The 21,526-nt window shown below is 37.1% G+C and overlaps 1 protein-coding gene across 1 annotated transcript; it reads left to right on the top strand.

The window, feature by feature from the left end:
* Window positions 1–495: 495 nt before the first annotated feature.
* On the top strand, window positions 496–21,312 carry UBLCP1 (ubiquitin like domain containing CTD phosphatase 1). Its single transcript, XM_082621484.1, has 11 exons — window positions 496–692; window positions 3,741–3,938; window positions 5,111–5,202; window positions 5,601–5,686; window positions 5,768–5,883; window positions 7,093–7,191; window positions 9,485–9,522; window positions 10,082–10,180; window positions 13,025–13,141; window positions 18,528–18,655; window positions 20,203–21,312. The coding sequence occupies exons 2-11, from the start codon at window positions 3,785–3,787 to the stop codon at window positions 20,228–20,230; spliced, it is 957 nt and encodes a 318-aa protein (XP_082477610.1). The 5' UTR covers window positions 496–692; window positions 3,741–3,784; the 3' UTR covers window positions 20,231–21,312.
* The last annotated feature ends 214 nt before the right edge of the window (window positions 21,313–21,526 follow it).

Below are 21,526 nucleotides of genomic sequence, written 5' to 3' on the forward strand. Positions count from 1 at the left end.
TTCGATACAAGACTACAGTAATCTCGATGCAGCTCTCATGAGATTTGCTTCCTTGGTTCTCTGAGACTTGGGTTTGCCCCTTCCCTGACGATCCTCAGTTTCCTCTTCCATTGGGTAAAACGGGTAGAATTCTAAACTCCTGACATTACTAGTGTTGGTGGCCCCTGGTGCCAGGTAGAGTTCTCAAGTCTTCAGACCTCAAATATCACCTTTCAGGCCTCATTCGGAACATGACAAAGCCACACAAGTTTTAGGCCCAAGTCCCAGGAAGATCTCAGCACACCTAGGGAAGCCAGCGCACCCGACTCCAGCTCCGACTTTGGCAAAACAATACCAGAAACGTCATTCCCCCCGCAAGGCCTGCCCAACTCAAAGCCCGCCAGCGGACGCATGCGCAGAACGGGCGACGGACTGAAGCCATCCAGGACTCGCAGGCATCCGTACAGCGGTCACATTCTCGGAAAGGCCTGGTTCCCTCGTCGCGGTGAGGAAGTCCCTGACAACGTCTATGTAACATCACTGCCCAAAAAGAAACAACGGAAGCGACCTTCCGCTCTCCGGCGCGCTTCCGTTTCAAACCCTAACTTCCGGTTGGTTAGCCGGTTCCGGTCCCCGCCTCTCACTTCCGGTCGCCTTGGATTCCGTTGCGGTCGGTTCCTGCGTCCACTGCTGCCGGATCCGCCGCGCTCCAGGTGAGGGGATGCGGGGCACCCCGGCGCGCCGTGGGGCTGGGGGACCGCAGCTTTGCTGTCCTCGAGACCCGGCCTCCACTGTGGCCGGGCGGGCGGGCTGGGGGCTGCTCGTGGGGGCCCCGCGCGCGGCTGCCCAGGTTCGCGGCCCAGGCCTCCGGGCCCGGCCGGCTCTTCACAAGGGCCGACGCCCTCCCATGCAGCCTCGTCGCCTAGGTGGAGGGCTTCCGGTGCCTCAGTGGATTTTGCGTCCTCGAACCTTTATTCCTCCCTCTTCTGGGGTTTGTGCGTCTCACCCTCCTCCCTGTTGAACGTATCCCGGCCCTCTCGGGTTTTGGGGTGTCTGCCTGCCTTCTGTGCTGTCTCATACCAGCCACTTCCCACAGCTCGTTTTTCTCTGCACTCCCTGCTGCCCTGCTCTCCCGAGGAGGAGTTGACAGTACTTCAGCAGTTACCCTTTACTGGGCGTGTTTAAATTTAACTCCCTCCCCTCAGTTCCCAAGGTGTTAACTTTTGCTGCTGTTACTTTCAAATTAACCGCCTTTGCTACTTTTTAGTTGTGTGGTCTCGGGCAATTTGTTTTTCCTCTTTTTCAATTTTCTAGTCTGTATAATGAAGACAGTAGTTATCAGTTTAGGATTGTGAACATTAAATGAGATTATTCAATTAAGTTGTTGAGCATGTTATCATTTTCCTATCTTCACCGCCATTCGTATTGCTTTTTATAGTATACAAAGTGATGTCACGGCTCTTATCGCAGGGATTAACACTATTTTTGTCAAGTAAACATTCCTGCCCTGACTAGGCAAGTCACCACTGTATGTTAGGTAGAAGAATTTACCCAGACAGCCGTTCTTGACTGTAGTTTCACCATAAAGGTGTGCTCCTTGCTTACTTGTTCGGGTCTGATTGCCACATTTACCCCTAAAATCATTTTTCAGTTTATAAATCTGATAGGGTCCGCAGTGATACAAAACATTAAAATTGTGTAAGAAAGAAGGCTAAATGTGAAAACGTAAAATGACTCATGCATTTGCATTGCATTGCTCCATTGTTGTTAATGATCTGAATATCGAAGGAATGAGGTTCAGTAACTTTGAAAAACAGTTTTAAGGACTTTATGCGGTAAAATTTTTTATGGTGTATGTTTTGTTGTGCTTGGTCCTTTAGAGCAATTGTCAACTTGGAGATCCCACTTGTGGCATGGGTGATGACGTTTGTATACTGCTTTACTAGGCACATAGAGCCCACGCCATCTAGCACATTTTTCTTTTAAGACTGAGATAATTGAAGAGCCGAGAGCACTGGCTCCCAAACGTCAGCATGCCTGAGAGATGGGGCGGGGCAGGGGGGAGACAGAGATTGTTAAAACCCAAATTGCTAGGTCTCTTCTCTCCAGACCCAGTTACATTCCCAACAAGTTACCAAGCGGAGTCAGTGCTGTGGTCTGGGGACCACACTTTGAGAACACTGGTCTAGAGGTGCAGTGACTTGTCCACGCTTACCTAGAGTTCAGGTGATCTCACTTCACATGTCCTGCTCTGCCCAACACAATATGCTGTATTAGTGCTATTTGCATTCCTAGCTCTTGTAAATTTTCAGTTTTATTTCCACTTCTCACAGAAAAATAATATTTAAATGATATTTCAGTTTGACTCAGAAGGGCCATTTGGCTTTTTATTGAGGATTGTAACGTTTGTTAGAGCAAGTTCTCTCCAAATAGAATACATTGCCCTAAAGTAACACACCTTCTTTAAAGTTTTAGTAGAGCAGGTTGTAAACATAGAATAAGTGTAAGTGAATATACGGTGCTCTTTTCTAATGGGCATGTTGAAGACACCTTAAATTTCCAAATTACGCTTGCATGTTAAGATTTATAATTTGCCTTCTTTCTTGCAGTTGGTTGTAATACTGGAAGAGTGAAGTCAAATGTTGTATTAAATATATGACAGCATTTGGAAATACCACTACTTTGAGATTAGAAAATCTAGTTCTCTGACCTGTTGGGGGAACAAATATATGAAAACTGGTGGAAAGCTTTATGGGGGGAGGAGACCTACATGCTATTGTTGATGAGTGGCAGCTGCTATATAACCTTTGTGTACTTATATCTGTGCCTGTAGGTTTTGTATTTACTGATCTTTGGTGCCTTAACTCCTGTAGATGCAATTCAAGAGAGACAGTTCTGTAAGGGAAGAAACATGAGATTTAGTCAGAAGACTTGTTCTGTTATCAGCTATGTGCCCATGAGCAGATTACATAACCTCTCTGAACTCCTATTTCCTTATTGTAAAAGAGGGACAGTTCTTATCAAACAACCTTGTTAAAGGAGATTGAGTAAAAACTGTCCAGTGTATTAAATATGAAACAAATAATGGCCATTTACTATTTAGCACAGTGCCTGGAAGACTTCAGTTCTAGTTTTTAAAACAGTTTATGTAACCAGTACTTACTTGTTTAGAGCTTACTATGTGCCAGGTAGTATGTGACTTACAAAAATTAATTTATTCCTCTTAAGAACCCCGAGAAGTAGGAGCATTAGCATCCCTGTTTTACAGATGAGGAAACCTAGGCACTAAGCATCAGTTAGCTTTCCAAGGTTAAATAGCTAATAAGTGGGAGAGCTGACCTCTGAACCCATGTAATCTGTCTCTAGAGTTTATGCTCTTAACAACTCACTGTCCTACCTTGCAAATGGTAAATGAACATGGACGGTCCATCATGGAGGAACTTGCCAGTAGCATAAACCTGATCAGAGAGGGAGGAATAGTTAGTTCATTTATTGCAGCTTTCCACTTGAACGGGGAGAATCTGATAGAATATTAGGAAGTTGTAACTTTAAGCCAAAAATTGAGAGGGTGGGAGAATTTTAACTTTGACTCCTGATAACTTTTGGCATTCTGATAACATTTCTGTAAGTAGAAAATCCTGTTTCTCTACCATCAAGTTGTAAAACAAGACTCAAGTGACACAGTTTATAAAACTTAAAGTGACAAGTTTACATACCTCTTTGATATATCTATTTTAACTTGTATATGCCTTTCTTTCTAGGTATCTTTTTCTGAACAAAAGCTGCGTCATCGTATGTTTCAAGGATGGCTCTTCCTATCATTGTAAAATGGGGTGGACAGGAATATTCAGTGACCACACTTTCAGAAGATGATACTGTGCTAGATCTCAAACAGTTTCTCAAGACCCTTACGGGAGTGCTACCAGAACGCCAGAAGTTACTTGGACTCAAAGTTAAAGGTAATTTTCTCCCTTCTTCAAATTTATTGCATTGATATATTTATGAATCTTTATATTAGCTATTATCTGTTCACTTTAATAAGTCTTTCCCCTTGGAGATTTCTTTGATAGGGATATCCCTAAAATTTTTTTTATGGTACAAGTAAGAATATTTAAGGATACCTGAAAATACCACCACTATTAAGATTACTTTTGATTTCCTCTGACAGTTGATGTTTGCTTGTTAAACCTGTGACACGGAAGTCCCAGGTAAACAGTGTAATTTCTTTCTTTTTTTCTTAAGATTTATGTATCTATCTATTTATTTATTTAATTTTTTTTTTGGCTGTGCCGGGGTCGGGTCTTAGTTGCGGCACTCGGGATCTTCGTTGAGGCATGCGGGATCTTTCTTTGTGGTGTGTGGGCTTCTTTCTAGTTTTGGTGTGCGGGTTCTCTTTAGTTGTGGTGCGCAGGCTCCAGAGTGCATGGGCTCTGTAGTTTGTAGCATGCGGGCTCTAGTTGAGACGCACGAGCTCAGTCGTTGTGGCGCGTGGGCTTAGTTGCCCCGCGGCATGTGGTATCTTAGTTCCCTGACCAGGGATCGAACCCGCGTCCCCTGCATGGTAAGGCGGATTCTTTACCACTGGACCACCAGGGAAGTCCCCAGTGTAATTTCTTGTATCTGTCTTCTAGCACAGCCTTTTCATTACAGTTTGGGCCTTTTACTCTCCCCAAATTATCTTTTCTGTTTCGAAAGTAATAATGATTTGTAAATTATAGGCAGTGTTCACATTCAGTTAAAAGGCACTTTCAAGGTGTTTGTCTTATCATTGAACGGTGAGTTCTGAGTCGCAGTGAATGTACGGTTATCTCAGGCACTCAATTTTCAGGACTTTCTGGAAAACAGTCATCTTCATCTTGAACAACAGAATAAAACATGAATTTATTTTGTTTAGTTAGTTGAATTAAAGGTGTTCCTGTAAGAGTTGGGGAAAAATTCCAACCTTGTGTTAATTACTACTTCTTAGTGTGTTAGAAATTGCTAATTCAGCAGTAACAGTTTGTTAATTTAAGGAAAAAAAACTTGCTGTGGAATCTGTACCAAACCTTTTAATGTTAGGGTTTTGTGTAATGGGATAGTGAAACCAGCACCTGAACTATAGTGAGAAAACAGTCATTTGCTTGTATTGTAGGCAAACCTGCAGAAAATGATGTTAAGCTTGGAGCTCTCAAACTGAAACCAAATACTAAAATCATGATGATGGGAACTCGTGAGGAGAGCTTGGTAAATGTTTACTTTTGTTACCATTTGTCCCTTTGAAGATATTGTGGTTTATATCACACGGTTGTATCATAGTTTTAATTGTGGTAAAATTGTCAGTTTAGCAGTCAAGGAAACGTAAAAGCTGCACGATGAATGTGTTATTGACTCAGCAGGCAGCAAATACTGGGAAATTGGTTAGTGTACAGCTAGCTGTAAGTGTAGTAGCAGTGCAAAGTTAACACGGTAAATCTGCCCAGTGAACATATGTAACAAAGTATAAAATGTGGAAGTTGTCCTGGAGTGTGTGCTCGCAAGACTCTTGGACTCAAGTCGTACCTCTTATTCGTGTTTTATGCTATGAATGTTTTTGTTATGTTAATGGCAGTGTGGTCAAACAAGACTATTTTTCATCTTAATAGGAAGATGTCTTAGGTCCACCTCCTGACAATGATGATGTTATAAACGACTTTGATATTGAAGATGAAGTAGTTGAAGTAGAAAATAGGTGAGTACTTTGCATCATCAAAGGAAATTGGTTGTGATTTGAGAAAAGGTGACTATTTCATCTGATTTTATTTTTTGTTAGGGAGGAAAACCTACTGAAAATTTCCCGCAGAGTAAAAGAGTACAAAGTGGAAGTTTTGAATCCTCCCAGGGAAGGGAAAAAACTTTTGGTACTAGATGTTGATTATACGTTATTTGGTAAGTCAGCTAAAACTGTGCTCCATCTTCTGTTACCCACAGTGGCATTTTCCCCTTTCATTTGTTTGTTTTTCCCTTGCAATATGAAGTATTTGAAAGCTTTTCTTGTTATTTAAAAAGTAAATCATTTTATTGTAAGGGAAAAAAGAAGTCATCTGTAATTCCAAGATCCAAAGACGACCACTCATATTTTTATGTGCATCTTCCAGGGTGTTTGTATGTATGTCCTTTTTATGTTTACTTAATGATATATTGAACATCACAGTCATTTAACATTCATTGTGAGTTGAATATATGTATTTTTTGGTCAGGCGCTTTTCTAGTTTATGAATGTGTGATAATTTAATCAAGTGATTCCCTATTGATTAACACTTAACATTTTATGATTATTTAAAAATAATTTTTGATATTTTATTCCTGGTTTTCTGTTTAATTATGTTCAAGGCAGATTTTTTTTTTTTTTTTGAGGTACGCGAGCCTCTCACTGTTCTGGCCTCTCCCGTTGTGGAGCACAGGCTCAGTGTCCATGGCTCATGGGCCTAGCCGCTCCGCAGCATGTGGGATCCTCCCGGACCGGGGCACGAACCCGTGTCCCCTGCATTGGCAGGCGGACTCTCAACCACTGCACCACCAGGGAAGCCCCAAGGCAGATTCTTGAATTTAAAATTTCATGTCAACAAAAAAAGAAATTTGTTCTTTCATCCTCTAATATTGCCAGAAATGATTAGTTAACTCCTGATGTTAGAATGAATTTATTTACCTCTAATTCTTAACTTTAAGTACATGTCGTAAGTTGGTGTAAATTTTTTTAAATTTGATTATTAAGTTAAACCTGTTATTTTGGTGAAATATGATTATATTTGGTAGGTAAACGGCTAAAAAGTGAGTATATGTGGCCCTAGTTTGTTTTTCATATCCTAAAATAACATCTACATTTTAGAGATTAGATGAGAAAAAAATTTACTGTTTCTTATATAAGCCTGAATTCTGGATATTGGTCTTTGCAAATTGAACAGAATAGATCAATTAAAATTGGATTGCAAGAATATTGAATTGTGTGCTTTGAAGACATCCCTTTGTCAGCTGATGTAAGTTAGTCTGAAGTAGTTTGTATTTGAGTGTTTATATTACATTTCAGAAGTTTAATTGATATTAGGTACTTGTCCATGATAATAAACTAATCATCATCTCTAACTGATTTTCTTTTAGACCATAGGTCTTGTGCAGAGACTGGGGTAGAATTAATGCGGCCATATCTTCATGAATTCCTAACATCTGCATATGAGGATTATGACATTGTTATTTGGTGTAAGCTATATTTCTTGTTTAGATTTCCATGAAAATAAGGTGGTTCCTTATATTACTCTGCTTTATAAAATGTGACTTAAATTTTATATTTTGCAAATTCCTGATGAAGCATGTTTGACTTTCTTGCATCACAATATAAACTTATGTGTATTTGCCAAATACCACTGAAATAATTAAATATAGGAAGAGAGTAGATTATGGTGTGAAAAAAAAATGGCCTTATTTTCACAAGACCCCACCTTGATTAGGATCTTTTCTTTCTGATCTTTGCTATAGAATCTTTGATGCTTTAGTATATTGTTGTTTTCTCCTTTCTTCATCACTCTAGTCTCAAAACACTTGGAGAAAGATATGTATTTAAAAAAATTTTACAGTGATGTAGTTCAGAAATAAAGGCAATATGAATTTACTCAAGGAAAATTAATAAATGGGCTAAAGCAGTGTTGTGGTCAACTTGTGGTCTGCCATTCCAGGAACTTACAGGTCTGTGGTAACAGTGAGTTTGCTCCAAAAAGTAAATTTACTACATTACTGAGCACACTGTTCAGGTGACAATCTTTTTGTGGTACGACCTTCTGAAAAGGGAAGGGGAGTGTATTGATTTACATCTCACCTTCCCACAGACATTTAAAGTTACGTCTTGGCAATGTCATAAGCAGAAAAGAGCTATCCTAATTGTGAATTAAGTAAAATCCGTTAAGATGGTAATCGTACTAGGTTTTTGATGAGAGGCCACATAGTTGTTCCGCAGTTTGTAAATTTCCTTTGTATTTCCTTTTATAATCAGAGTATCTCAATAGTTTAGTGTTACTATGAGTATATAGCCATTACAATTCAATACGTAGTTAAATACATAATTTTCTGGTTTTTAAGATACAGAGAAGAAAGCTTTCTGGGAAGCAGTTTTTTGTTTAGCAACTCTGACATCTGAGATGACATTTGAGAAAAAAGTTTATCCTCTAAATGTTATTAGAGTAGACTTAGGGACTTAGAGAACTTTTTACAATCATATGTTTAAAATAAATTTAAAAAAAAATAAATTTCATGGTAGTACGTTGAAAAGGGCACCTCATTTTGGAGCTAAATAGACTAGGGTTTTAATCCTGGCTCTGACCTTACTTTGTGACACTAGGCAGGTCAGTTAATTGCTCTGAGCCTTAGCTTCCTCATCTGAGAAATGAAGATAAATAAATCTATATTACAGGGTAGTTGTAAGAATAAAATATTGGTATAGCAACTAGTAACATGTCTGACATGTAATAGTTTCTTAATAATTAGAAACTCTTTTTATTAGCTGTAAATCTTTCTGTTTTTCATCTGGGGATTATAGTCCCAAAATATATACTGAATGAAAAAAATTGTTTTTCCCTATCGCCTGATTGTTGTCATTGTAGATACATCACTCTCTAAAATTTTAGTTCAACTGACCAGTTTTGCATGTAAGGTGATTTTGGTTCTTGTATGTGTGCTAAAGATTTTTATTTTGAGGACTCAGCTACCTCTTTGCCCTTAAAATAATATAGACACACTCATATACACACTTTAAATAATTGAACTCCTTTTTCCATTTTTAAACATTTTACTTTGTAACACCTATATAGTTTAGTCCAATAACTTGAGCTGAGTAGGGCACATAAAACTGATGTTTGAATTTTTATCACTGATCTCAGAAATGGTTGGTGTCTGACAATGAGCAGGCACGTGACATAGATAGGGTTTGTGAATTTAGTTGCCTCAGACTTCTTGTTAAAAGCTGCTGGACTCAATGAGCACTAAGTTTGCTGAGCCTGGCAAAATGCTAACTTTCATTAGCATTTTTCGACAGTCTTCAGCCTAGCAGTCTTCAACATAACTTTTGCCACATAACATTAATCTGCTTATATTGACATATATACCTGTGTGTTGCCTGGCAGTAGGAACGCAGAAGAAAATGGAGATCCAGGCACCCTAAGTTCAAGTTTAGAACTGATAGAGAACAGTATTAGGGCTGTTTTTAAAAGGGTGGTTAGGTCTTGATTTATGAATTTCCTAGGTTCAGAGTTCTTTTGAGCATTGGTTACCTTATCTTTTAGATAAAAGTTGTTTAAATGTTATTGTCTTGAAGACACACTAAAATAAATTATTTTTATAAATAGTTAAAAGGAAGTTACCATAAATATGCTAGGGATTATTTGTGATGTATTTGAACTTTTAGTCTTGCTTAGAAAACTTAACTAATTTGTACAGAAGAAAGATTTTTTAAATGAAATTCAAGCTTTTCATACATATTGTGTTATCATTCCTCATGTTTTAGCTGCAACAAATATGAAGTGGATTGAAGCTAAAATGAAAGTAAGTGTTAGAAAACAATCCATTTAAGAACGTTTTGAAACTGCATTTGTCTTTTTAGAAAGTTCCGAATTGAATTAATTTCATTGTCATTGGAGGGCATTTAGTAGCAAAACAAATGCCAGTATCAGGAGTTAGAGGTGTGTTTAAAGTCTGCTTAATGGTGGTTTGCATTGATTACTTATGTCTTTTTCAAGAAAAAGTACAGCAAAGCTTCCTCTCCTCTTCCATTTTACGCTAATACTTTCTTTTCCTTCTTTTCTCTGGTGTGTGATACTTAAAGGAGTGATGCTCTTCTAAAACATTAAATTGGGAAGTAACCTGTTTCTGGTAGTACATTGAAAAGGGCCCCTCATTTTAGAGCTAAATAGACTAGGGTTCTTTGGACTACCATTTATCGATTTCGCTTCGTGAAACTAAAATGCTTGCTAGTTGTTGAGGAAGGTGTGGTAGCCAGGGGAGTAGAAAGTTGGCATTATGGGAAATTATAGCTGGACTTTACATAAAGCCTGGGATTTTCCACATTATTATATTTTAACCACATGAATATTTGTATTTATAGGAGCTGGGAGTGAGCACAAATGCAAATTACAAGATTACCTTCATGTTGGACAGTGCTGCTATGATAACAGTGCATACTCCAAGGAGAGGATTAATAGATGTAAGAAGTCATTTTACTTTTTATTTAAAGACTTGTTTGTTTTCTGGTGTACTTTTATATTTATATTGGTGGAATAAACTACACAGAGTTTAGAAATACATCTGAGTGGATAGTAAAGTATCGGTTGAGTTTTGACATAAGAAGATGTATTTCAGGTTAACAGATTTGAATTTTAGTGACAAAGTTAAGGATCTTGAGGAAGGACTGTCAAGAAAGGTCATGGTTAATTGTCCCGTGATGATAACAGCACAGTGTTGCTAAAGACAGCGTAGGTGTGAAAAAATAATGTTGTCAAGGAAGATACTAGAAACAGACCAGGACACACTTGCCCTGCCCTCTATGAAACTGATAAATAAAAGCAGATGTATTATGATGCATGTACTTTGGGGTGATGTACGTGAAGCCCTAGAGAAAGCAATAAGAACCATCAGGAAAGAGTTGGGCTAAAAAGATTAAGGTTCTTCACTTTGTTTACTTGTCAAGTAACTAGTCATATTATGAACTTCTGCGATCTGCAAGGCCCTGTAATGGGCACTGTTGGGAATAAAGAGATGAGGAGACATGGTCCATACCTTTTGGAAACCCAGACTAATAGGAATTGGGGAGAACTTAGCAAACTAGGAAAGCTTAGGGGAGACAGTATTAAAATTGTCAAAGTCATAAAAGTCATAAATAGAATTGTTTATGTGTGTGTGGAGTTTTCAATAAAGGAAATACTGCGTACATCAAGGAAAAATATAATTTATTACCTACTAAAGTGGTACATGTACAAAGTCTAATCAGTAAAAAGTTTAGGAAGTGTTAAACAGGAGTGTTTATAATAATGAAAAATTAAAGGAACAAAAAGAAATCCTCAATAACAAATCCCTACAACAGTAGGGAGTTGGTTGTACACATTTTTGTTCGTCCATTTAATGGAATGCAGCTAATTATTATTTTTTTTTATTTTTAAATTTATTTATTTATTTATTTATTTATTTATTTATAGCTGTGTTGGGTCTTCGTTTCTGTGCTGGGGCTTCCTCTAGTTGCAGCGAGCGGCGGCCACTCTTCATTGCGGTGCGCGGGCCTCTCACTATCGCGGCCTCTCTTGTTGCAGAGCAACAGACGCGCAGGCTCAGTAGTTGTGGCTCATGGGCCCAGTTGCTCCGCGGCATGTGGGATCTTCCCAGACCAGGGCTTGAACCCGTGTCCCCTGCATTGGCAGGCAGATTCTCAACCACTGCGCCACCAGGGAAGCCCCCCAGCTAATTATTTGATGCAGTATTTAGTGCTTCAGAAATTTTTCATGATACATTATTAAAGTGAAAGAAATATTTTAGCAGTATTTGCAAACTGTTAGAAAATAGTTTTTAACCGTTGTTTGGTTCAGCGGTTCCCTTAGCTTTACAAAAGATCTGTGAACTCTTTGAGGTTGCTTCTGTTTATCAGAAAGACTGGAGAAATATATCAGAATATCTAGTTGCATTCTTTGGTACTAACTGGATTATAGGTAATTAAATATTTTCCTTTGTGCTTTTTTGTGTTTTCAGATTTTTTTCTACAGTCAGCAATATTACTTCTCTAATTGAAAACAAGGTAGCTCATGTTTTGGAGAACATATGGTGCTTGACCTAATTGCAAAATGACAGCACTATTTAAGAAGATGTAGGATTTCTAACCCTGGGTGTCATAAAGCTCTTATATTTTTTGAGTCTTTATGTTGGCTAAGAAAACCAAGAATCTGGTTTATTGTGTCAGTTTCTGTATATTTGGCTTCAAGTATTTGGGGGGTTTGTTTCAGTAGTAAACAAATAGTGCAAACAAATACAGCAAATAAAATTTTAGTGAAATTAAAATATTTGAATAACATTTTTTGCAATAATGAGTTCACTAAGAAAAAAAAAGCCTTTCTCCATATTAAAAGAAATTATAGAGGAGAAAAAACATTTTAAAATTAATGACAACGCTTGTCACCATTTATTTACTACCATTTAATCTCATATAATTATTATTATCATCATATAATCTCACATTACCATCAATGAGACTACTGCCTTCAGCAAAAAGTACTTTTTCTTCTAAAAGTTAATGTATTTAAAATATTTTTGTGAGTGTGTAAAATATATTCACATGATTCACAAATAAAGTGTATAGTGAAAAGTATTCCTCCTGGACCCTCCAGCCACTTAACTTTCCTTTCTTCAAGCAATCACTATTATTTCTTGTGTGATCTTACAGAGAATTTATGCAAGTATCAATAGATATGAATAACTGAGGAATTACCTTTTTGAAGGCTCATTTTAAGAATTCAGAAATAAAAGCAAGAATTTACAAATTACGGTGTTTTGAAGTTAAATAATCAGATGCCCTAGAAATTGTGCACCTATACCACTGAACTAAGGAGAAAGTCCATTTTTCCTTTACAAAATATTTAAATATTATAATAAAAGAACCAGGTACATTGTCATTAAGGTTTTCTAGTTTTGAAAACAGACCCCATGTGAAACCTCAAGCCCTGAGGGGACATGTGAATGCTCAGCAGACATCTAAACAAATACTAGATTTTTAAAAAATTAAATACTTTTTTTGATCCCGAATCTTCGTATTAAAATTATAGGAAGTCTTATAATGGGCTTAGTTCCATCAGACATGAACAGACCTTTCAGAAGTTGACACAGAGATATATTGTGCCTTACAGTGTGTTGCATCTTGGTTCTGTTCTGTTCACACAGCCAGCCATCACTGCCTCATGGTAAAGGAACGCTCTGGCATAGTTCTGCAGGGCATTTTGCAGTATTTTTGCTTTTAAGAAAGGATGAACTATTCATGAAATTTGAGTTAAATCTAAACTTTTATTCTAAGGTAAAGCCTCTTGGTGTTATATGGGGAAAGTTTTCGGAGTTTTACAGCAAAAAAAACACCATCATGTTTGATGACATAGGAAGAAATTTTCTAATGAACCCACAGAATGGACTAAAGGTAAGACAATTTTACTTGCTATTCTCACATATGCTGGATTATGTAGTAGAACGTTAGCACTATTGAATTTCATAAATTTTTGGAAGTAGTGTATTATCCTGTCAAGAAAAGCTTAAGTGTTTAGAAAAATTCATATAAAATTGAGCATTCTCTCTTTTTGCTTGGTATCTCCTTAGTTAACCAACTCATCCAGATGGTTTGTTTTGTTTTGTTTTTCTAATGTTTTTTTTTACATAAATTTATTTTTTTAATTTATTTTTGGCTGCGTTGGGTGTTTGTTGCTGCGTGTGGGCTTTCTCTAGTTGTGGCAAGCGGGGGCTTCTCTTGTTGTGGAGCACCGGCTCTAGGTGCACAGGCTTCAGTAGTTGTGGCGTGTGGGCTCCATAGTTGTGGCTCGTGGGCTCTAGAGCTCAGGCTTAGTAGTTGTGGCACACGGGCTTTGTTGCTCCGTGGCATGCGGGATCTTCCCAGACCAGGGCTCGAACCCGTGTACCCTGCATTGGCAGGCAGATTCTTAACCACTGCGCTACCAGGGAAGCCCCCATCCAGATGTTTTATTTTCAGTTAGCTCTGTGGAGCAACATGAACTTACTGACATTGACTTTTAGCATCAAAAGTGAAAGCATCAGACATTCTATTAGGGATACGAATCTTGAATTTCTGATGTTCTGGTTAGCTGGAAAGCTGGCAATAAGGGTATTTTTCCTTTTTAAACTGAAACTAATAAAAGGTGTTTGAAAATTCATATAGTGTAAGTGGAGAGCTTAGAATTATGAAATGCTGGAGCTAGAAGGAACCTCAGTCATCTTTTATAGAAACAGTCTGAGGATCATCAGAAAGTTCATGACTTGCCCAAGGTCATGTATGTAACTGGTTAATGATAGAATTTGAGTTAGCACCCAAGTAACTTGGTTTCTAGGCCAGTGATGATCTTAGCATTAAGTCACATGCAATCTTATATAGGCATCATAGTGATATTTAACCCTGGTAGCAGCATGAAGTTGGTAAGAGAGAAATTTGAAACTTAAAATTTCTGGTACCTGTGGCTGCCTATGTGTAAATACAATATGAAAATGGAAAAGAGAGCTCTATATTGTGGTACAGTGCAAATGGAGTCTCCACTTGAAGTGTAAATCCTGATACTAAGACACTTTTAATCTCAGTCCTGAACTTTTCCACCAGCTGAATTCTTTTTTTTAATGTTTTTTTTAAAAATTAATTAATTTATTTATTTTGGCTGCGTTGGGTCTTCGTTGCTGAGCGCGGGCTTTCTCTAGTTGCAGTGAGCAGGGGCTACTCTTTGTTGCGGTGCGCGGGCTTCTCATTGCAGAACACGGGCTCTAGGTGCGTGGGCGTCAGTAGTTGTGGCACGTGGGCTCAGTAGCTGTGACTCACAGGCCTAGTTGCTCTGCAGCATGTGGGATCTTCCCGGACCAGGGCACGAACCCGTGTCCCCTGCATTGGCAGGCGGATTCTTAACCACTCTGCCACGGGGAAGTCCCCACCAGCTGAATTCTTGATGACTTTAAAAGACAAGAGAAAAACTTGAAGGTAGATTTTTGAAGCTCTCTGTACAGACTGTTGATGTCGTCTTTAGTGTACAATGAGGATAGTTTAGGGACTGAATATTAATCTAGGTAGTGAATTGCCACAAATATAAAAGCTGTTGACTTGGAAGAAAAGTACTTGGGGTAGACTGGTGGTTACGCTGTCCTTTAAAAATGATTTCTGTTTGAGGCTTTAGGAGAAGTGCTCTTCCTGTGTGTAGTTTACGAGGTATAAGGTACAAAAGTATGTTCTTCAGTCTTGAGGAAAGATTCAATTGATCTAAGCCAAATTTAGTCTGAAACTAATGGTGTCTGTACTGGAAAGGAGGTAAAGTCATGGTATTTAAGGAATGATTAAATTTTTTTAACTGAGGTATAATATTTAGTTTCAGGTATACAACATAATTTATGATTTGATATTTGTTTATATTGTGAAGTGATCACCACAGTAAGTCTAGTTAACTAACATCTGTCACCATACATACGTACAGAATTTTTTCTTCTGATGAGAACGTTTAAGATCTGCTCTCTTAGCCACTTTCAAATATGCAATATGGTATTGTTGACTGTAGTTGCTGTGCTATACCTTACATCCCCATGATTTATTTATTTTATAACTGGAGGTATGTACCTTTTGACTCCCTTTACCCATTTCTCCCACCCACCCATCTCTGGCAACCACCAGTATGTTCTTTCTGTTCTCTGTATGTATGAGCTTGGCTTTAGGTATGTGTTTTGTTCTTGTTTTTGTTTTCTTTTTTTAGATTCTACAAATAAGTGAGACAGGGAATGATTTTTGAGAAGAGCTTTAACTTAAAAAAAAATTATTAGTTTCATATGTATTTTTAGAAGAAACATTATTTTCCCAGCCAACATTTGGGCCCTCCTCATCTCTGGATGCAGAGAGATGATGATATAAACTTCTAGTTCTTCATGTTACTTTAGAGCAAGTTGTTTGTTTGTTTGTTTGTTTTTTAGCAGAGTACTCAGTAGAATCATTGAAGGAATTCCTAAAAATGTGTAAGTTTCTGCCTCCAAAAATTCTAATTCAGGAGAAGTATTTTTAAGCATTCTACAGGTAATCTCTCGCATGTCTCCTTTTGAAAGCCTCTTTTAAGAAGGTAGTAATTAATGATCTGCCCACATTGACATAGAAATGGTTTTGAAATTGTGAAATATTCTATATTCTGTTTTGTTATCACAGTTCCACGATGTTTCTGGTAGAAATCTCAGAGATTTCACAGAGATCTTAAAGACTGCTTATTTTTAAAGTAGTTAACTTCTAATATAAGCTTGCTAATCATAAGGTTTGAAATATATAGCATAGGAGGCTTTGTCAATTATGAATATAGTACTGAACTAAAGGAACTTGAATTTTGGTCATGGATGAATCAGTAGTTAGTCTGAACTTCACTTTTATTATCTATATAAGGAAATGGTGATTTAAGAGAATGCAGATAATCTAAACATTCTTAATTTCCTAAAAATGTTTTTTGATGTGAGACAGCGGTGGTAGTATATGTTGCCTGCCCTTCTAGTGATCACTTAGATCATTCTTGAAGAATGGAACCGTGATTATACTGACACAATTGAAGTCAGTTAGGTGAATTTTTTCCACTTAACTAGTTTAACTTTTAGATCCAGAATCTTTGGGGTATTTTAGTTTTGTTATTATTATTAGCGCTTAAGACCAAATGTTTAGAAAGTAAAAGTGACTTAGCAGGGCCTTGGATTGAAAATCTTATTTACCAGCCACTGACTCTGTACTTTCTCTTTCAGTCTAACCCCTTCCTGCTTCTATAGTTGGAATCGCTTTGGTACATTGTATATTAATAGTTTAGAAGTCAGTGTGTTGCCTTTACAATCTTTTTAAATGAGGGAGTACTTCAGAACATTACAGTACTGCCCAGGATTATGCTGAAGCTCATTTCACTACATTCTGATATCATGCCTGTTTACACCTAGCTGTAGGGCTTAAGCAGGTCCCTGCAGAGAACTTTCTTGATCCGCAGTCACTGCCGCTGCTGTGAAGCAGCACTGCCCGCACTGCCTGTTTGGAACCAGGATCTCCTACGAGGGTTTGCTTCTGTGCAGACTCTTGACAGCTCTTATTGGTGCCCTTCAGCCAGAGCCCAGCTGACCAACAGCTGTGGAGGTCATTGGCCCTAAACTGTTCTGATGTGAATAGAACCTGGAACGTATGGGAAAACGTTCTTCTGTCCGTTTCCAGCTGGTGGTGTGTTTTTCCAATGACAGAGAAGTAAATAAAAAAATATTTAAAACCTCTACTCTTGATAGATATGGTAACGACTCCTATGGGCTCATTGTTCTCAACAGGTGACAATGATTAAATGTCAACTGTTTTTAAATGTCACTATGTAAAATTGACCGGCTTGCATTTTCTCCCAGTCACAGTAAGGATATATTAATGCTTTACTAAAATGATTTATTCAGTCCTTGCAGGCGTATGTGTGATTTTTAAAAGATATTTTTTTTATACTGGAGAAGTTCAAACATAAAAAGAACTACATTGAATTGTATAAACTAACCCCCATGTTTGCATTATCCTGTTTAAACAACTTGTTAATTCATGGATGTTTGCTCTATACCTTACCTACTTCCCTCTCTTTGATATTTTGAAGCAAATCCCAGATACATTATTTCATCTAAAATTAGTTTAAAGGTTTTGAAATGCTGTCTTGAGTGCTATATAGATGATCTGGTGTCTTTAAAAAAGTAGAACTCTTTATTGGAAGTGTAACATAAAGAAAAGTGCGTAAAATGTGCAGTTTAACAAATTGTTTTACAGAGAACATATGTAACTACCATTCAAGTCAAGATGTAAAATCCCTTACTAATTATAGTCTTCAACCCTGTCCACCATCTTGACTTTTACGCTCTTTTTTTTAAATTTTATTTTTATTTATTTATTTTTGCTGTGTTGGGTCTTCGTTTCTGTGCGAGGGCTTTCTCTAGTTGTGGCAAGCGGGGACCACTCTTCATCCCGGTGCGCGGGCCTCTCACTATCGCGGCCTCTCTTGTTGCGGAGCACAGGCTCCAGACGCGCAGGCTCAGTAGTTGTGGCTCACGGGCCTAGTTGCTCTGCGGCATGTGGGATCTTCCCAGACCAGGGCTCGAACCCGTGTCCCCTGCATTGGCAGGCAGATTCTCAACCACTGCGCCACCAGGGAAGCACCCTTTTATGCTTTTGAAATGAATACTTTTTATCATAACATATATTGAACTTAAAAGTTTAGAAAATATGGCTGATTTTTATGGGAAAACTCATATAATTAAAAATATTGTAATGGAGACTTTACTGATAAAAATTCTTATGATAAAATGTAAGTGAAAATAGGTTATACAAATGTGTAATATTTTAGCTATATAAAATTTTCATAGAAAATGCTGATGTGAAAATCATCTGTTAAAATTTATCTCACTCCCCTGTAGATCAAGCATGTATTGGGTACCTTTTTATGAATGAAGTGACGTGAATGAGATTATTTAATTAGTAAGAAGCAACTGGATTGATAGAAGGGGGAAAAGTCTAAGCAGTTTTGCAAAGTAGAGGAGCCACATAAGGTTCAAGTGCTATAAGACAGCTGGTGGTGTGAGGTTCAGACTGAAAAGATAACAGAAGGTAAATTAAGTAGAAGAACTTCTACTATAAACATACCATGACTGTCAGTGAGGTAGTGTACAAGTAATTCTTAGTATTGACAGCCTTGGTGATATTTTAATCTCATTAACTGTAATTTAAGTGATAGAATAGTGTAGATTTGTACTAGTTTTCTTACTACAATGTGAAGTGTTGGATAATGTTTGTTTTCTAATAGATAAGACCTTTTATGAAAGCACACCTAAATCGAGATAAAGACAAAGAACTTTTAAAATTAACCCAGTACCTCAAGGAAATAGCAAAGTTAGATGACTTTTTGGACCTAAATCACAAATATTGGGAAAGGTAAGTGCTAATTGCTTATTCATTTCTTCTTTACATTAATGAATGAAAAAATTTTCTGGCAGCTCTGGTATACACGTAACTCTTATTTTTTGTTTAAAATGGGTGAATTCTAAAGCTCTTTTCTAATCCAGTGACATCTCCCCTGGAAGTATTTTTCCCTTTCTCTTAACCTCTAACTTGTTCATAAACCCACATCTCTTAAGATCTTTAATACTTCTCTAGTAGAGAGGATTTGAGAGACTAGTACATGTTTGTGATGCTACCTGTTAATTATTTTGTGACATTAAATGGGTCACTCTTTTATGAATCTGTTCTCATACTGTAAAATAGTGTCAGGATAAAATAAAATATACTAAAAAGTTTTCTGTTAAAAATTACAAGTAACCTCTGTGTAGCAGAAAAATTAGAAAATTTATTCCTTTAGGGAAACAGTTACTTGTGATTATGAAAGATAACTACTGTTACCAGCTTGGTGTCTAGTCTTCTAGTCTTTTTTTCTGAGCACAAACATAAGTACAAATCTACATATGGACCGCATATAAACGTCAAGATTTTGAGGCAGGAAAAACCTCTGGAGAAGTGAACAGGATTATCATGTACTGCAAGTACTTTTTTGGAAGTAGATCTTTGAAGAGCTGATTTCACCAATACAGCAACAAAAGAAACTTCATGTAATATAACACTTCGGCTTTTCAAATTATACTTTCGGCTTTTCAGATCACTCATATACTTATGTACTTACATACCTACATAATACTTATTTATATACTTCTTATTAGAGTCTCATAATCCTATTAGGGGGGTAAGGCTGGCATTTTTATCCACATTTCCTGTAGATGGTGTAACTAAGTCATAGAGATAGTAAATGCCACAGTTTGAGCAAGTTTTACCATCAGAACTTGTCCAGGTCTCCTGATTTTAAGAACTCTTTCCCTACCCCCATAGCTCTGAGTATAGTAATTCATAAATGTGAGAAATAGAGATGTAAAAATTTTAATTTGTTGGTAGACTCCTATAAAATAATATGAAGAAAAATTTGCTTGGTGAATTAACATCTTTGCATCTTTACAATCTTGATCAGAGTTCTTTAGCAGCTTTGCCTCACTACCTTTATGCAAGAAGATCTTCAAATGGACTTTGAGTTTTGGGGGGAAATTATAATACTGATTAATATATTTCTTTCACATTTGGAAGTAAGGCAGTGTGGAGTGATGGTGTGTAGCCTCCAGAGCCTTGTTTTCAATCTGAACTCTGCCACTTTCTTGCTGTATGAACTTGGGCAAATTGCTTAACCTCTTTGTGACTGTAAAATAGAAATAAGTTCTCACTGAACACTCATAGAACTGTTGTGAGGACTAAATGAATTAATGCATGTACTTAGAACAGTGCTTGGCACATAAACAACACGTGTTAGCATTATTAACAGTTATTACTTATCTTGAAAAGTTTTGTTATTAAAATAAACAACTTTCTTTGGGGAGGAGAGTTAGATTGTTAACTTAAATTTAATGTGATACAGCTTAGACATCTTATTTTATTTCTTGCAGGTATCTCTCAAAGAAGCAAGGACAGTAGTTACAAGCTATACTGGCAGTTATTGAAGATACTTGAGATCCATGAACTTCTTTTTGCTTTTATGCTAAAGATCATTATGATAGTGCTGGACACTGCAGCAAATATAAGACTGCTTATACTTGGTCTTCCAGTTTTTTGTAAATTTAATTTTATATTTTTTGAAGATCATAGCAATACGCCAAAAAAAAAAAAAAAAAAAAAAAAAAACCCACCTTTTTCCCCCTGTACGAATTTACTGTAACTCTTGAAAACTATTTTCTCCAACATAGAGTACTGAGTTTTATTCCCCACACACACACAAAAAGTGGACAAAAATGTATGCTTAACAGTGTCCTTTTGTGACTTTGGAAATAAGTATGTCTTGTGTGTTTGTCTCACTGTGTTGTTGTCTAAGCCCAAACCCACCTTGAAACTACTGTTTTTAAAACCAAAAAAAGAAAAGTTTTTAGTAAGGAACCTAGTTTAGTATGCTTAAAACCACCGAGAGTTTTTCTTATTCCTTTGTCATAAACACAATTTCTCTTTTATTACTCCACTACTTACATCTCTAAATTCTGAGCTGTCTCAGTTTGGTGTGTATGTGTGTCAGTGTTCTTTGAGTAAAACTGGAAAATGTCTGCTCTGATACAGATATGTCATAGTGTGACAAATAGAAAACATGAGACTGAGGAATGAAACTAAGGAACAAGAGTGTGTTTCTTTGTGGTGGCCAAGTAGAAGCACTCCTGCCTAAAACCGTTGTCCTAAAAGCAGTTAAAGGCAGTACATTTTAAAATGGGACGTGTCACTGGTTCAGTCCTAAAAAGCATGAACAAAAAGTTTTTGTTCTGTTCCAGCTCTGTCTTCTCTAAGTGCAAACACTGTGTTGCAGTGAAAATATCTAGCCATAAGATTAAAGAAATTTATTTGCAATGCTTATGCCTGCAGATGTGTAATGTGACCACTGTTTTGTGTTGACAGTATTGCTTTATACAGTTCTTCTATTTGAAAGGAATCTGGTTCTTTCAAATAAACATGGTATGTATTGTTCTTATGGGGGACTATTTCAGTGGTGTAAATAATAAATTCCTTTTCTTAAAACATCGGTTATCTGCTCTGTATTATCCCAAATATTTTGCCTCTTTGTTGAATCATGAAACAAACACTAGGTTCAGGCAGGCATCTCTTGAAAAAAATGTGTATGGTTTTAAAAGTTTGGGAACCCCTAATTAAGATGATTCAATGAAAACGTCTTAATTATGAGGCTCAATTTAAATATTTAAGGATCGAATAGAATTTTTTAAAGCATTTCATTGG

The sequence above is a fragment of the Mesoplodon mirus genome (genome assembly GCF_964341445.2).
Source record: "Mesoplodon mirus genome assembly, chromosome: 5".
NCBI lineage: Eukaryota > Metazoa > Chordata > Mammalia > Artiodactyla > Ziphiidae > Mesoplodon > Mesoplodon mirus.

Coding starts and splice junctions, on each gene's coding strand:
- UBLCP1 (XM_082621484.1), top strand. CDS start 3,785: ATGGCTCTTCCTATCATTGTAAAATGGGGTGGACAGGAATATTCAGTG. Junction 5,687..5,767: donor GTAGTTGAAGTAGAAAATAG/GTGAGTACTTTG, acceptor ATTTTTTGTTAG/GGAGGAAAACCTACTGAAAA. Junction 9,523..10,081: donor GGATTGAAGCTAAAATGAAA/GTAAGTGTTAGA, acceptor TTGTATTTATAG/GAGCTGGGAGTGAGCACAAA.